The sequence below is a fragment of the Mus musculus genome, chromosome 5, assembly GCF_000001635.26.
Source record: "Mus musculus strain C57BL/6J chromosome 5, GRCm38.p6 C57BL/6J".
NCBI classification, from domain to species: Eukaryota; Metazoa; Chordata; class Mammalia; order Rodentia; family Muridae; genus Mus; species Mus musculus.
The window spans coordinates 147,608,684-147,625,958 of record NC_000071.6 but is presented as its reverse complement, the minus strand read 5'-3'; the positions used below and the strand labels follow the sequence as shown (position 1 = coordinate 147,625,958).

General features: G+C 45.4%; 1 protein-coding gene across 2 annotated transcripts in view; it reads left to right on the top strand.

Annotated features, from left to right (window-relative positions):
- The window catches only part of Flt1 (FMS-like tyrosine kinase 1), a 164,835-nt gene that overhangs the window by 100,480 nt on the left and 47,080 nt on the right, over positions 1-17,275 (top strand). For both annotated transcript variants that reach the window (NM_010228.4, XM_011241000.3), the window contains exon 15: positions 10,699-10,830. In NM_010228.4, coding sequence (NP_034358.2) covers positions 10,699-10,830 — 132 coding nt within the window. The remainder of the gene's footprint in view (positions 1-10,698; positions 10,831-17,275) is intronic.

Sequence of the window (17,275 nt, the reverse complement as noted above, 5' to 3'; positions counted from 1 at the left end):
ATCAGGGCTTCTTACATTTTATTGTACACAGCCACATGGACATGAGTGTAAGCAATAGACAGACAGGCCAAGCATTTACTGAGAACAAATCAGAAGGAAATTCATTTAAACGGACTGGAGAGGTGGCTCAGAGGTTAAAAGCACTGGCCGTTCTTCCAGAGGTCCTGAGTTCAATTCCCAGCAACCACATGGTGGCTCACAACCACCTATGGTGAGATCTGGTGCCCTCTTCTGGCCTATAGATATACATGTAGGCAAAATGCTGTATAAACAAACAAACAAATCTTTTTTAAAAGTTCATTTAAAAACAGGTCTTTGGTATACATATCACCTTGTCATTCATTAAAGACAAGAGCAAATTGCATTGTAATGAATTAGTAAAATATCTGGGAATAAGATGTTGAGTTTACACTTTAGTGAAAATAAAAATTATAGACAATAAGTTTAACAAAGCATAGAGCATAAAATCAAATAACTGCTATCAAGAAAAAGCAAGCAAAACATGATGGTATAGGCCTTTAATCCCAGCACTCAGGAAACAGAGGCAGGCAGATTTCTGAGTTCGAGGCCAGCCTGGTCTATAGAGTGAGTTCCAGGGCAGTCAGGACTACACAGAGAAGCCCTGTCTCTGACAATAAACAACCAAAAAACAAAACAAAACAAAGAAAAAGAAAGAAAAACAAATAAGTAAACAGAGCAATGAGTTATGCTAAGTGCCTGGTAGTGACATTGTAAGGGAAGGCTGGTGTCTGAGCTCAAATCTCACAGTGCAGTATATATATTATTTGAGAGGACTTACGGAGGTCAATCCATATCCATGCACACTGCCCTACCTCCTCTGTTTTAGCAGCCATGTGCGCAGTATGGTATGAACTCCCATAATTGATTTGTTGGTCCTCAGTTGACAGAAACTGATCGCAGTTTCTTAACTGTAGCATCTATACAGCGCAATAGTATTTCCCTGTTTTAAAATAGGAACTAGAAGAATCACTGTAGGTAGAGAGGATGTCTGTGGTAGAACTGTAACCTTCCAGGCAGGCTATGGCAACTGTGAACATGAGCATTTACTGGCCAGGAGTTTCTACATGCGCTTATAAAGTACAGATATGTGTTCAGCTCCCAACACTGACATGGTGGCTCACAAATATTCCAGGGGATCTGATGCCCTCTTCTGGTCTCCATGGAACCTGCACTTATGTGAACATGCACACACACACACACACACACCACACACCACACACACAATTAAACAATAAACAGTCTTAAAAATAAAGAAAAGAACTCTAATAATGAAGATAAGCTTAGCTAAACTCGACTGCATAGCCCCTATATGAAGTATAGAGATGGTCCCGGGGACAAGAGAGCAGCCACTGTTTAGACTGACAAACCAGTTAGAAAAGCAGAGGCGTTTGTGTGGGAGGAGCAGAAAGTATAAACACAGTGTGCATTTATTTAACCAGACATGCGAATCAAAAACTCTACAGGTTTAGTGGGTCGTATTAAAATACTGTCCTTTTACTAAGACAATATAGTCCTCATCATACACAAAACGCTGTGATTGTTACCTTAAGGCATAAATGGAAAAATGAATAATTTGCAAAGTCCCTTGGAAATACCAAATACTAGAATAGGTGGACACATTTAAAATGTAGACTGCACCCCGCGGATAAATGCAGGTCGCTTGATTACAAGCTGATTGACCGTCAACCAACTCAGCAGGTCCCGCGGATCTGACGCTGAGTATCGTCGTTATAGCCTTCAGGGTTCAGGACAGATTCCCACAAAAACAGCCTATGGTGAAGCTTCACTTGTCACCTTGGGGCTACCAGCACCTACACAGTCCCCTGAATTATTTCTTTGCTGCAGGAACCTGGGCATGTTTGAACTTTAGGATGATAAAACTGAGTCGTATAAACATTCTAGATTCGGAGAACTGGGCATGCGCATGTGGTGCGCTACCTCATTACAGAGTCCGAACCGGCGGTAACCTTATCTTCATAAGATAAGGCTCACAAGAACCACAAAGCCGCCCCTCCTCTACAAAGCACTCCTTTGCCCAGGGTCTTTGTGAATTTTGTCGTTCCCCAGTTGCTGGAGGCCAGCTGGCTATTTGGCACAGCGCTAGACACTGGAGACTCAGAAAGTTTAGGCAGAGTTACTGTTCTCCAGGAGCCTACACTGGAGCAGGTGAAAAAAAAAAAAAAAGTCCACTATACGACTGCAAAAACCAACACACAACAGAGTGGGGCAGGCATGGGCAACTGCAGTAACACAGCAGGGGTTGAGAGAGCAACATGAGATGTTTGCAAATGTGGCTGCTCCAGGAACTAACTATTCAACAAAACAACAAAACAAAACAAAACAAAACAAAACAAAACAAAACACCCAAGTAAGCATTAGTCAAGCAAACAGCTTGTGGGAAACCCTTGCAGTTTGTCAAGAACTGCAAAAAGATCCAAGACTCAAGAAGGCCAGGGGTCCTTTTACGGGAGATAACAGAGCCTGAAGCTGGAACACAGACAGGGCCAGGTCATGCAGGTTCTTGATTAACTAGAATCTAAAGCTTACCCATGGGTAGTATCCTCACAGAGCTATGTCTGATCTGTGCAGCATATGGCCCTCACAGTAAATGTACTAAGAGGACATGTTTGCAAACATTAAAAAGGGGGGTGGGGTACATGCGAGTTTGAACATTAAAAAAAAGAAATTCAGATTTCAATTTTCTTTAAAATTTAAAAAGACAATCCTAGAATCACATCCCCAGGGCCCATGGGTGTGCACTGTAGGTAACTCCTGCTCTGTTCCCTATTTGTCCAACCTGATGCAGGAGCTTATAGTAAAGAGAAATCTAGGCCGGCTACATGGCTAAGCTGGTAAAGTAGCTTGCCACCAAGCCTAACAACCTGAGTTCAATTCCTGAGGCCTCTATGGTAGAGGAGAGAAGTAAGTTTGTCCTGTGACCGCAGCATGTGAGACACTACTGCCTTGGGTAAATAAGTGAGGGTAAATAAGTGAGGGAAAATAAGTCAAATAATAGAAAAGAGAAGTAAATAATACTGAGTATTATTATTAACGCATCCCTCCTGTGTGTAGGGATGGGTGAGTGTGTGTTCAGTGGGTGAAAATACAATCTATTGGTTGTCTGAAATAAATAAGCAAGTGCATGAAAGGACTTGAGCCATCCTCCTGGTGGTAATGACCACATCAACAGAAAGCGCAGTCGCCTGTTATCTTAGTTAGGGTCTCCATTGCTGTGAAGAGACACCACAACCAAAGCAACTTTTATAAAGGACAACATTTAATTGGGGCTGGCTTACAGTTTCAGAGGTTCAGTCCGTTATCATCATGGCGGGAAGCATGGCAGCCTGCAGGCAGACATGGTGCTGGAGGAGCTGAGAGTTCTACATCTTGACCCTCAGGCAGCAGAAGGAGACTTCTATACCACACTGGGTGTAGCTTGAGCATAGGAGACCTCAAAGCCCACCTCCACAGTGACACACTTCCTCCAACAAGGCCACACCTACTCTAACAAGGCCACACCTCCTAATAGTGCCATTCCCTGTGATCCAAGCATTCAAACACATGAGTCTGTTGGGGCCAAACCTATTCAAACCACCACATCTATTCATAAGTGAGTCTGTTGCTGCTTCTAATACTCATGTCCATAGGAGAAAGAAAATTCAGCAAACCCCTCAGAGAACCTAATATGAATGTGCATGACAGACAGCTGGGGCCAGGGAAATGGCTCATGGCTTAGGAGCACTGGTGGCTCTTGCAGAGCACCTGGGCTCTATTCCCAATACCCACACGGCAGCTCACAGTTGTCTGTAACTCTAGTTTCCGGGCATTTGATGCCCTCTTCTAGCCTCTAGCTGTATACATGTAATGTATAGAGCATACATGCAGGCAAAATACACATAAACACAAAATAAAATAAAAATCTCTGTGTAGCTAGAAATAAATTTAACTTTAAAAGCAAGTTCTTGGGCTGGAGAGCTGGCTCAGTGGTTAAGAGCACTGACTGCTCTTCCACAGGTTCTGAGTTCAATTCCCAGCAACCACATGGTGGCTTACAACCATCTGTAATGGGATCTGATGCCCTCTTCTGGTGTGTCTGAAGACAGCTACAGTGTACTCACATACATAAAATAAATAATTCTTTTTTTTTAAACTTAGCAAGTTACTTAAAAAGAAAACAACATTCAATGACATAAAAGAACACACACACTAAAAAGAAAGATCCATACACATGAAATAAAAATAAATCAAAACAAGTCAGAAACAGAACCATAAATATATAGAAACTTGCAATCTCAGAACTGGTACCATAATTCAGAGGGGAAAGAATATTTTATTCAATAATTAACACTCAGGTGAGCATGGCCACACATGCCTTTAATCTCCGTACTCAGGAGGCAGAGGCAGGTGTATTGTAGCGGTGAATTAGCTAAATTGCTTTGGTTCTTGGTGGGTCCCCCCTGCACCTACCCAAGAGCTCTCTGGATTCGAGAGTGAAAGACACAGACACACACACACACACAGACACACACCAGCTAATTTTGATATGCTTTGACTGCTAGCTCAGCGGTTGGGCACTTCTAAACCTCCCAGCGGCTAGCACACACTTTCCTCCCATGTTTCTGGCATAACACCTAGATCTATATTTTATCCTTGCTGCCCTGTTACTTTCTGGGCAGTTTCCCCATAGGGCCACATTCCCTTTCTACCTACGATGTAGGACACTTTCTCTCCTGCAGCCCTTAAATCTCATCCCTATGCCTCTGAGTCAAGGCAATTCTCCTCTCTCCCGTGGTCCCTTGCCTACGCAATCTGAAAGTCCTGCCCTGTCTCTCTGCCCAGCCACTGGCTGGATGGCAATTCTTTATGATCGATTGAAGCCAGCTGGGGTCAGGAACCCTCAGGCCTGGAAGCGCGGCTTTTGGGAGCCGCAATAAGACAACAAAGCACTAGATTCCATTCTCAACAGTGGATTTCTTTGAGTATGAGGCCAGCCTGGTCTACAAAGTGAGTTCCAGGACAAGGGCTACATAGTAAGACCCTGTTCCCTCCCCCTCAAATAAATAAATAAATAATAAAATAACACCACAGCGCTTAGCTGTCTATGTGGTAAAGATCATCCCCCCACCACCACCACCACCACCACACACCTTTCTCCAAAGGAAAACTCAAAGACAGAAAACCAAATAAGGAAAAAGCTCGCAGTCATCAAACCTTCCGCCGGGACTTCATTCGTTCGTATTTATTTTCCCTGTTCCTGATGCAAAGCAGGTGCTCCTCTTATTTTACAGAGAGAAAAACATCCTCAGAGTGACTCGAGGACTCGGGCAGTGAAGGCACATTTCCTTTCATGGAGACTGAAGGTGTCCCCTTGGGCTCTTCTCCCTCCATTGTTGCTTGAGCCAATCCCTGCACATATGTCTTCCCAGTGTGTATTTCCATTTCTTCTCCCCCTAGCTTCCTATCCTCCCATCCAGGCTGGGGGTGGGGGGAAGTGTGGGTCTCACCATTCCTTGCCTGACTTTCCAGTAGGGAGCCGGACTGCCCCATGCTGTTCTTTCCTCATTCCAGCCCCATCCTGCCTTCTGTGAGACTAAACTTCCCTGCATGCCATTGGCATGATGTCATTTCCACAGTCAGACGTTTTCAGGACTCTCTTCCTCCAAGCTCTGATCAGAACTACCCCTGACTTCAGAGTTCCCCTTCATCTGCCAGTCATTCAAAAAACAGGGCTTTTGGAAGCAGGGATCAAACACATACACACATACATACACACTCGCGGGTGCACATGCACACACACATACACACACATGCACACACACAAGCACACATACACAAGCACACATACACATGCACACATGCACATACAATGCACACACAATACACATACACAGGCACACATACACACCCACACACATGCACACACAGGAAAGAATGGTAAGAGGGTGCACATTAAGCTGCAGTCATTTCACAGCAGTGGGATAATTTTGGTTTGTGTGTCTTGTTTTACATGATAATGCTCAACCCTGGTGAGAAAGATGAAATCGTGTATCATTGTTCACTTCCGGTACAACATGAATCGATTGTCCTAGTTTACATCTCCGCTGATGTGAGAAAACACTGACCAAAACCAAGTGGGGAGGAGAGAATTTATGTGGCTCACAGGTCATTGTCTGGCATTGAGGGACGCCAAGGCAGGGACTGAAGCAGAGACTAGGGACGGATGTTGCTTACTGGCTTGTTCAGCCTGCCTCCTTAGACAAGTCAGGGCCACGTCAATCATTAATCGAGAAAATGACAATGACTATACCAGTTGACATGCCAATGTGGATGGGAACAATCTCAGGAGGCCCCACCTTCCAGCCCCACCCCCAGTGAAGAGTTACAGGCAATGAACCACACTCCTTGGAGAGACAGAGTTGGCCTTCCTCAGAGATGAGCAATCTAATTGATTATCTATTGCCAATTGGTCAGCCCTAAAAACATATATATGGATATACTCAGCAGGTTGTATTGACATATTTGTTCACTTATATATGTATTTGTGTATTTGTGTATGTGTAACAATAATAATTAAACAAATAAGATATGAGGTTGAGATGGAGCAAAGTAAAGTAGGGAGATATGACAGGGTTATATATTTCCAGCAGTTGGGAGGTTGAGGTAAAAGGTTGGTGAATTCCAGGACAGCCTTGGCTACATAGCAAAAGCCCGTCTCTGGTGAAAAGGAAGAAAGGAAGAAAACAGAAACAGGCTGCCAGCTCCCTCCCAGGTCACCTTGACCTTGGAACCCTACTCTTCTTACTTCTTGGGAAGTTCTGGATTTAGGAACGACACCCTCTGTCTCTCCCGCCCTCTTCCCTCCCTCTCTCCCAAATTACTTCTACCAGCACATAAAAATGCTATAAAGCTTTGCATCGTAAGAAGGAAATCCTGGGCTAGAGAGATGGCTCAATAGTTAAGAATAGGAACTGCTTTTCCAGAGGACCAGAGTTTGATTCCCAGGACCCACACTAGTCAGCTGTGTCCCTAGTTCCAAAGGATCTGATGTCTCTGGCCTCCATGGGCATCTGTACTCATGTGCAACCACACACACACACACACACTTAAAAACAGAAAAAATAAAATTGTTTTTTAAAGTTCCCTTCTTGTGCTGAAGAGATGCCTTATTGCTTAAGAGCTCTGGCTGCTCTCGCAGAGAACCCAGATTAAGGTTCCAGCATCCACATAGCAGCTCACAACCATCTACATCTGCAGTTCCAGGGGAGTCCAACACCTGCTTCTGGCCTCTATGTGCACCGCATATACATGGTGCACATACATACATGCAGGCAACATGCTCACGCACATAAAATGAAAATAAGTAAAATCTTAAAACTCTCCTCTCCAGCCACGTTGCTCTGTAGGCTCTTGCACGGAAGGAAACTCCTCACTGCCCCATTGGGCACCGCCCTGTCTGTTTCCGTGTCCTTGTCAGGTTTTCCTCCATTAAAGTAGGCGGTTAGCTTCCTTCCTCAGTGCTGTGTGCTCTCTCCTGTGAAAATGTCTTTTGTCGCTTCCAGGAGCCTCCCGGTTTTCTTGTCACCTCTTGTGCTCTCTCTCTTTTTTTTTTTTCTTCTTCCACTTGGCCAATCTCCACGGCTCAGGCTGTGGCCACTCATTTGCCTTTCTCTGGACTAACTGAGCCCACAATCTTCATCTATAGCCCACGGGGTTTCTTCAAGTCCCGCCTTCTCTCTGTGCCCCAGATGAATCCACTCTTTGGATATGCAGTAGCCATCTTGAACAGAATTCTCGACCATCACCTTCATTTGGCTCCCCCATAATCTTCTTCATTTCCAGACGCTCCACATCCCAGTTGTCTACACCATTGGCTTAGACATCAGCCTTCCATCGCCCCTCCCTTCATACTGCAGCCCAATCTGGAAGCAAGCCAGTTGATTCTTCAGAGAAACCCCAAAGTTGATCACCACTTGTGGCATCAGAACTCTAGTTCAAGCCTTTCAGTAGAAAACCCCCAAACCAGCCACCCTCTTTTCCATGTCTACCTGCTGCTGTGCCATCTTATAATGATTAATGGCTTCTCCCCCGCCCCCACTCTTCTTATGCTACCAGGGAGGGACCCTAGGACCTTCCTTGCTCATTTTGGGAAAGCACTCTAGCACCAAGCCACATCCCCAGCTCATCCCACAGTGGATTGTTTTGGTTTATGATGGTTTTGTTGGTTGGCTTGGTTTTGTTTCTGAGACAGAGCCACGAAGCACAGGTTGGCCTCAAGCTCACTGGATAGCTGAGGCTAACCTTCCTGTCTCCACTTAGACTTGTAAGGGTTACAGGGGTGTGCTACCACACTCAGCTCACCAACAGATTTACTTATCGTCCATCTACCTACCTGTCTGTCTGTCTACCTATCCATCCATCCATCCATCCATCCATCTACTTATCTATCTATCTATCTATCTATCTATCTATCTATCTATCTATCTATCTATCATCAACCTGTCTATCTATCATTTATCTACCTGTCTGCCTATCTAAATACATATTATTTTATATGTATGTACGTGGACCTGAGTGGACTTGGAAGAGGGCATGGGATCTCCTGGAGTGACAGGCACTTACGAGCTGCCTGATGTGCGTACTGTGAATTCAACCCAGGCCCCCTGCAAGCACAAGTACTCTTAGCTGCCAGGCCATCTCTCTAACCCTAAATTCTTACGATGCTCGGGAAGGGGTCAGGATCGGTGTCCTGGCCGCTTCTTTCCTCTGCTTGCTTCCCAAGTACTCGGTACTCGGTACTCAGTACTGAGCTGCAGAGGTCTTGCTCCTTCTCGCCCCCACTCTTCCTCTTCTTCTTCAGATTGTTTCATGTGTATGAGTGTCTGTCTGCTTGTATGCACATGTATGACACGCATGCCCGGTGCCCACGAAGGTCAGAAGAAGGCATTGACTCCCCCTTGGAGCTGGAGTCACAGATGATTGTGACGTATCATGGGAGTTCTGGGAACAGAACCCAGGTCCTTTGCAAGAATAACATGTGCTCTTAAGCATGGAGACACCTCTTCAGCCCCTTATTTCTCACGTGGGCTCTTTCTCATCTGCTACTCACTCTGCCTGTGATGCCATCTGCCAACCCATCAGAGGCTTGTCCCTCCCCACTCTCTAGGTCCCCCAATTAGAAGAGCTGTTCCATTTAGACTGCCCTGTCTACAACAATCGCCCTCCTTAGCACCGCCTTCACTCAGCTTCTCAAACAAGCCTGCTCTCCTCATAGGCTTCACTGGAAACAAGAAGGGAGCCCTCTGTAGGCAAGGATGGCATTAGTCTGCCACTGTCTGTATCTAACCCTCTGGCATGTAAATATTTTTCATCTGAGCAAACAAATTACCTTTTTTAAAGTCTATTTTTTAAAAAAAAAGATTAAAGGGGCAAGTGGATGCTCAGTGGTCGAATGTTTGTATAAAATCCCTGGGTTTAAATGGGGTGGAGCAGAGAGATAAGTAATAAGGCAATGTGTAGGGTTGGTATTTAGCTCTTCTACCATCTATTTATCTATGGTCCATCTATCTACCTGTCTGTCTGCCTATCTATCCATCCATCCATCTACTTATCTATCTATAATCTACCTATCATTTATCTACCTGTCTATCTATCTACCTGTTTATCTATCTATCTATTGATCTATTGCTCTATCATCCATCTACCTGTCTACCTATCATCTATCAATCTATCATCTATTGATCTATTTGTCTATAATTTACCTGTCATCCATCACCCACCCCTCTGTGTCTGTCTGTCTGTCTGTCTGTCTACCTATCTGTGTATCTATCCCATCTTCCTGTTTTCGTATGTGGTCAGGGACACTGACTTCCTCTCCAGGACAAGCCCTCAGTGTGTGTTCACTATTGCCTCTTGTCTCATTCCTTGCTTTCTCAGTTCACCTCTGACAGTCCCTCAAGCTTCAACTCAAGGCCCACCTCTGCCTCTACGTACCCCTCCCTAGGTGCTCACTGGCATTCTTGTTAACTGTCTGTTCCCCAGACTCACACTAATGGGAGAACAAATACCTAGTGAACACTTGGTGACAGTACTCGGTAGAGGCCTCTGTGTCTCAAGCTTTTCAGGGGTCTGGAAATTCATGGCAGTCTATGTAGTACTGAGTACTAAGTACTTACATCTACTGAGCACTCACTACCACAATACACGTGCATTGAATGGGAACTGCTTTCATTTTATATGAAGACTAGGGAAAACAAAACATAGATCGAGTAAGTGATCTGCCTATAAGCTAAGGTGTGGCTTCAAACAGCCTGCCACACTCTTTACCACCAGGCTGCACGGCCTCATCAGGCCCTATGCCGCAACCGTGCTATGGGTTAAGCTACGAGTTCTTAATAATGGGGAGTCTCCATTTTCTCTGTGTGATGGGGACAAGGCATCAACTTCTGAGTGTTTGGAAGCATCAAGCTCTGGTCTGGGGACTGCAGGGTGCTTGGCTCCCCGCATGATTGGACAGACGTGCTGGTCAGCCCTGCGGAGAATGAGCAAAAGACCCCGTCTGGGGTTAAATCGGGCTCAGAACCACTTCCGGGAGCCTGTGAGAGGAAGGCACTAGGCTTCCTGAAGGCTGTTTGGGTTTGTCCTCCAGACCTGCTAATGTAAACATCTCTCGCTCCCCAGGAATTATTTTAGGACCAGGAAACAGCACGCTGTTTATTGAAAGAGTCACAGAGGAGGATGAGGGTGTCTATAGGTGCCGAGCCACCAACCAGAAGGGGGCCGTGGAAAGCGCAGCCTACCTCACCGTGCAAGGTAAACAGCTGGTAGCTCAGACACCTGTTTCCCTGTTTGCTTAACTCCCCCCAACACCCCATCCCCAACCCCCTCCCACCCCCACCCCTGTCTCTCATCTCTTGTCTCCCCCCCTCCCTACCCCCTATCCCCATATCCGGTCTCCTATGGCAGTCCAGCGGGTTCTTTCTGTACCCTTTCTCCTTGCCTGATGACACTGTGTGGTTCTATCAGAAGGAAGCGGTTGGCTGTCCTTGGATGCCCCAACCCAGCAGTGTCCTCAGGGGAAGTACTTCCCGGAAGACGGAGAGCCTGGTGTGCCACTAACACTGTGGATAAAATTACTCAGGATGACCCAAGGGATTCATATCTGTGAGAAATAAGGTCAGGAAGAAAGAGGGGACCCACCCACTGAAATTGTCCATCGTTAGCTCCCCTCCCCCTTTTTCTGAGTGTTGGAAATTACAGATGAGATACTTTTTCATCTGCTGGTTTTTATCACAAGATGACACAAATTATTCTCAGAAGCAATACATACAGGACAGCTCACACCTCAGACACTGTCCTGCAAGCACCTCCTCTTGGCCCTCAGATACTTTATTGAAGAACGAAGCACAAAGTGGCTGGCTCCCACCCTGGCTGCAGCCACGTGGCTTCCATTTAGAAAACAGTTTCAGCCCAGGTTTCGGTTTTTCCATGCTAAGCACCATCCCGACACAACGCATATCATCGTAAGATTGCTGGGCACCTCTTAGGTACCAATATCAATGGCATGTGGAGATTTGACATGAAAAGATGGAGATTTGTTCAGGAGCCATTCCACAGTGCTCAGGGGTGCATTTGAGAGCATGGGAATGGTTCTTGGGAAAAGCCAAGAAGGAAGAAAAGCTGAAATTATTCTACTACAAACCTGTACTTCCAAAAAGAGGATAGTATTCCCCAAACAGCCTGAGGGATGGTCCTATCTATCTCCTAAATCATCCTTGTTTTAAAATGGTCTTCCGATTCTGCCCACACATTAAATAAGACTAAAGAAACTTCTTGCTCTGTCTTTGGCATGGTCATCAGGTATGGCCACTGTAGCAGCTGCATCAGGCCAGGGAGAGGAGAAAACAAGAGATGCCCGTCAGCCTTGCTTAAAGGTCTTCCAGTGGACCCATGAGATGTGTGGAGCAGTTAGGAAGCCCCCACAGGTGCAAAGAGGTCACCAAAAACTCAGTCGGCCAATATTGGCCCTGATGAAGGAAGTTTCCTTTCTTCTCACCCCACCTCCACCCACCCCATGGCTGCTTCACCTTGCTAAGTATCTGTCCCTGGGCTTTCTAGTAGGCAACATGGTCAGCAGCCGTTGCACATCTGGTGGAGTGGGAGAAGCCCTGGCATGGAGTAAGAATGTGCAAGCCAGTGTGTGAACTGTCCCTCTTCTGCCAGGATAATCTGGGCATCTCAGAAGCCATGTTACTTGGCCTTGTGTTTTACAACATCTGTGACCCCAGTATTCCCCTGAGACTGCCCTCTAAAGCCTCATAGGTTTTGGGGGCATGAGTATCAGCTTTGAAGAAGGATATATCTTAAAGTTTATTTATTTATTTATTTATTTATTTATTATGTATAAGTACAACTGTAGCTGTCTTCAGACACCCCAGAAGAGGGCATCAGATCTCATTACATATGGTTTTGAGCCTCCATGTAGTTGTTGGGATTTGAACTCAGGACCTCCAGAAGAGCAGTCAGTGTTCTTACCTGCTGAGCCATCTCTCCAGCCCCAGAAGGATATATCTTGAATTGGGAACAGTTTGCAAGTTGACAGTAAACAGAGCTGGGGAGGCCTGCATGTGAGTGAGGGCCAGGTTCTCCAAGGACTCTCGGCTCACAAAATTAATGTGGTTGTAATGTGATGCCATTCAGGGCCGTGGACTGCAGTGATCTTCAGATCATCTTATAGTTGAAAATGGAGGGCTAGAGAGAGGGCTCGGTGGTTAAGAGCGTTGGATGGTCTTCCAAAGAGCCAGGGTTCAATCCCCAGCACCCACATGGTAGCTCACACCTGCCTACAACTTCAGTTCTTGGGGATCCAATACCTGCAGACAGACATATATGCAGACAAAGTACTAATACACATAAAATAAAAATTAACATTGCACATACCTTTAATCCTAGCACTTGGGAGACAGAGGCAAGTGGATCTCTGAGTTTGGGGCTAGCCTGGTCTATAGAGTGAGTTCCAGGACAGCCAGGGCTACACAGAGAAACCCTGTCTCAAAAAAGAAAGAAAGAAAGAAAGAAAGAAAGAAAGAAAGAAAGAAAGAAAGAAAGAGGGAGAGAGGGAGGGAGGGAGAGAGAGAGAGAGAGAGAGAGAGAGAGAGAGAGAGAGAGAAAGAAAGGAAGGAAGGAAGGAAGGAAGGAAGGAAGGAAGGAGAGAGAAAGAAAGAAAGAAAGAAAGAAAGAAAGAAAGAAAGAAAGAAAGAAAGAAAGAAGGAAAGGAAGAAAGAAAGAAAAGAAAAGAAAGGTAAGTCAGAAAAGGAAGAAAGGAAGAAGAAAGAGAAAGAAAGAAAGAGAGAGAAAGAAAGAAAGAAAGAAAGAAAGAAAGAAAGAAAGAAAGAAAGAAAGGTCAGAAAAGGAAGAAAGGAAGGAAGAAATTTAAGGAAGTGGACCCTTGCCCTTGAACTTATGATCCCTGTCACTGAGGGTCTGAGCATACCCTAGCTTCAGATGTGATTTCCTGGTACACTCCTACCTCGCCCAGTCGAATTTAGGAAATGTAGGCACATGGGTTGCGTCTGTGGCTATGTTTAACAGATTTAAAGAGGTTCAGGAATCAGCCAGGAAGGAAACGGTCTGCTCATTTTATTCCCTTTGCAAAAGGAGACTTATACTTGCTGATAAAACAATGTGTTATTTTGGTATCTGAAAAGGATAAATGGACTGTGAAGTCCGAGTGGCTTCTTTAAATAATCACAGGTCTTGTTTGCTTTGGACGGGACTTTGGGCACATGTGGAGCCGGGGCAGGGGTGTGAGGTGGGGGGTGGTGGTGTTCCAGTGTCAAGACCACATTAAAGCTGTCAGCAATCAAGATCGTTTCTGAAATTAACATATTTGGCCCACTTGTATCCAAACACTTAAACAAAGCTGCCTCTCATCAAGGCTGAAAGCTAGACTCCACACAACGACTTTCCTGAAGCAGACTTAGGCGTGGCTGTGCTTAACCGTATCCACAATTATTAGGACAAACACCTCAGAGACTGCCTACACCTCGAAGCTTCCGCTACAGGTGATGGTGGCTTAAGAGATGACACAAAAAGGTCACACAGTCTCTACGCTGGATGTGGTGTCCCAGATGCGGGTTGCAAACAGTGGTGCCTACCTTTACATCTGCTGGAGAAAGGAGCCACGCAGTAAGGGGCATGCACCACACCCCCAATTAGATGCCAAGGCTTTAGAATGAAAACAGCTCAAAACAAAGCATGTCTCAATGCTCCCCTAACCCTAACCCTAACCCTAATCCTAACCCTGCTCCCCTAACCCTAACCCAAACCCTAACCCTAACCCTAACCCAAACCCAAACCCTAACCCTAACCCTAACCCTAACCCTAACCCAAACCCAAACCCTAACCCTAACCCTAACCCTAACCCTAACCCTAACCCAAACCCTAACCCTAACCCTAACCCAAACCCTAACCCTAACCCTAACCCTAACCCTAACCCTAACCCTAATCCACTCCCCCGGAGTGCTCCATTCCCCGGGTCCTCTTTGACCTGCAGTCATCCTCCTTGGCCCCGAGCAACTTGGCCCTAAACTAACTTAGGACTTCCTGTTTCTCCTTCTCTTGTAGATGCTCACAATTTTCAGAGTCCCAAGTAACAAACCATGCTCAAAAAAAATGGAAGTGTACTAAGGGATGTTAGTCTATCCCTAAGTGTACTCAGGATGTTAAAGGCCCTAAATATACATAGCTTTTTCTTTTTTTAAACTTTCAACTCCAAACTATGGCATAGAGCTGTAATAATACAGTATTTGGTCTGTCCATCTTTGTAAACTTTTTTTGTTTGGTTGGTTGGCTGGTTGTTTTTTTTTTTTTTTTTTTAATGCTTTAATCCGTATAGACCAATTTGGATTTAAAGAATTTTTATAAGGATGCCCAAGTTCAGTAAAGATGAGTAAGATATCTATAGATAGTTCTTGAAGCCAAATAATTAGACTTCAAACATACTCATCTCATTTCTTCTCATGGAAACTAGGCTTACATGAATCTATATAGAGTATCCCAGACATAGATGGTAGCTTAGTTAGGAAGGCCTGAATATGTTAATTATACCCTGTCAAAGCACGTGGTATAGCGTGTTAAGCAAGCATGCATGAATATACTTGATTCTTTTATCATTTGATGCATGTGAGTGCTTTGTCTTCATGTACATGTGTGCATTGTGTGCATGCAGTGCTTGCAGAGGGGACCCTGGAACTGAAATCGCAGAGGGTCGTGAGTCACCTTGTAGGTGCTAGGACTTGAGCCCAGGTCGTCTAGAAGACCAGCCAGTAGTTTTAACCATCCAGCCATCTTTCTATTCCAACCCCGACTCCCTGCTTAAATATTTGCCTCAATCCTATGAGCAAGTTTAGTTGTTGAAAATAAGACTCTAGTAAGACCTACAGAGGGGTCAAATGACATCACAGGGATACTAGGCTAGGAAGTGACAGAGCTGAGAATGGGAAACGCTCGCGTCCCTCTCCTGCCCTGGGTCACATAGAGGGCGGGGGTCCTCCCGGCAGCAGAGTGTCTCCACCTCAGGAGCTGAGTCACTCTTGGGAGATTACCTCCTTTCCTAGTTCTTCAGTTTCTGCACTACAAAATAGGACCATTCATGATGGTTGACTAACCTTCCCAGGACCGTCACAGGATGAAGAGGGTCTGTCATGATAAGATCTGAAGTGTTAGCTATTATTAGTATTATTAGTATTGGTTAGTGTGTTTCTCTACTCCAGGGTAACTTTTAGTATCACATAGCTTCCTGGCCTTACTGTGAGTCACCCGGATGGCGTACCAAACCGCAGTATTCCTGTTGGGTTAAGGACTGGCTTGGGATAAGAATGTGTTACAGAACAAATGTCCCAAACCGCAATTTTAATTATTTTCTTTCTTCCTTCTTTTCTTCCTTAACCTGAAATTACTCTCAAAAAGGTATTTCATACATATCACGGTCCTGAAGAGAAGATCCAAACTGATCTATACAGATTCTTCAAACAAACAAAGCCTGTTACAAAAATGGACAGGCCTATTGTACTATTCTAGTAAGCTACATTAAAGGTCAGAGGTCAATTGAATCTCAGGTAGAAGACAGCATTCTGTGTTTAGCTTATGAGAATGGGGTCCGATCTATTCTCGTACCTGTGGATCTTTTTCTCTGGATTTGGGGTAGAAGCACAAAGGGAGCATGTGTCTGCTATTCATTTATTTATTTATTACTTCAAATTAACAACAGAGCAGAGTTTACCAGGCCCCTCTTATTTCGGGTCAGGTAAAGCTTTGTGAGAAGACTCTTCAAAGATGCCAGGCATCTGTCCCAGAGACTGGTTTGCTTTAGGCAGAAAAGGCAAGCTGATGCTTGGAGTGGGCATGACAGAGAAGTTATAAAGCAGAGCAAAACAGAGCTGAACCAGCAGCCCTTGATGCCCAAAAAGTGATAAGGGGAAAAAATAAATGTGAATGTGTGAGTGAGTGAGTGTGTGTGTGTGTGTGTGTGTGTGTGTGTGTGTATTTTATCTACATATATATCTGTGTGCCATGTGTGTATTTGGTGCCCAAGGAGGCCAGAAGAGGGTGTCAGGTCCCCTGGAACTGGAGTCACAGTTGATCCTGAGCTATGGTAGTGGTAATTGAACCTGGGTCCTCCTCAAGAGTTCAACTGTGTGCCTGTCGCCTCGGCACTGGGGGGTGCCACTGGAGCAGCAACAAGCTACTCAGAGGAGGCAGAACACAGTGCGTGATAGGGGTCCCAGCCGATGTTCTCCTGGATGAAAAGCAGCGAGATCTGGGACAGATGCTGTGGTCCTCAATCTCCTGTGTACCCAGATGCCGCTGGGACCGAAAGGAGTTGAGAACTGAGACCCGCAAGTCCGTGCTTCCCCTAAATGCCAGCAGGAAGGGGATGGCAGAGCCCCAGACAAGGCATACTCTGGTTTGGTTCCAAGTGAATGCTGAGCTTCAAATCTCTTTACAGATGGTTGTGAGCCACCATGTGGTTGCTGGGATTTGAACTCAGGATCTTCGGAAGAGCAGTCAGTGCTCTTAATCACTGAGCCATCAAAAAAAAAAAAAAAAAGTGAATGCTGAAAGTATAGAGGGCTAAAAGAGGGAGTGGCTTCTCCAGGAGACTTAGGTGTGCCCCACCCCCACCCCCCACAGAGATCCTTGTGGGGGAAGGAAGCGGTCCTTGCTTGTCCAAATTGCTTTATTCTTTCATGAAGGA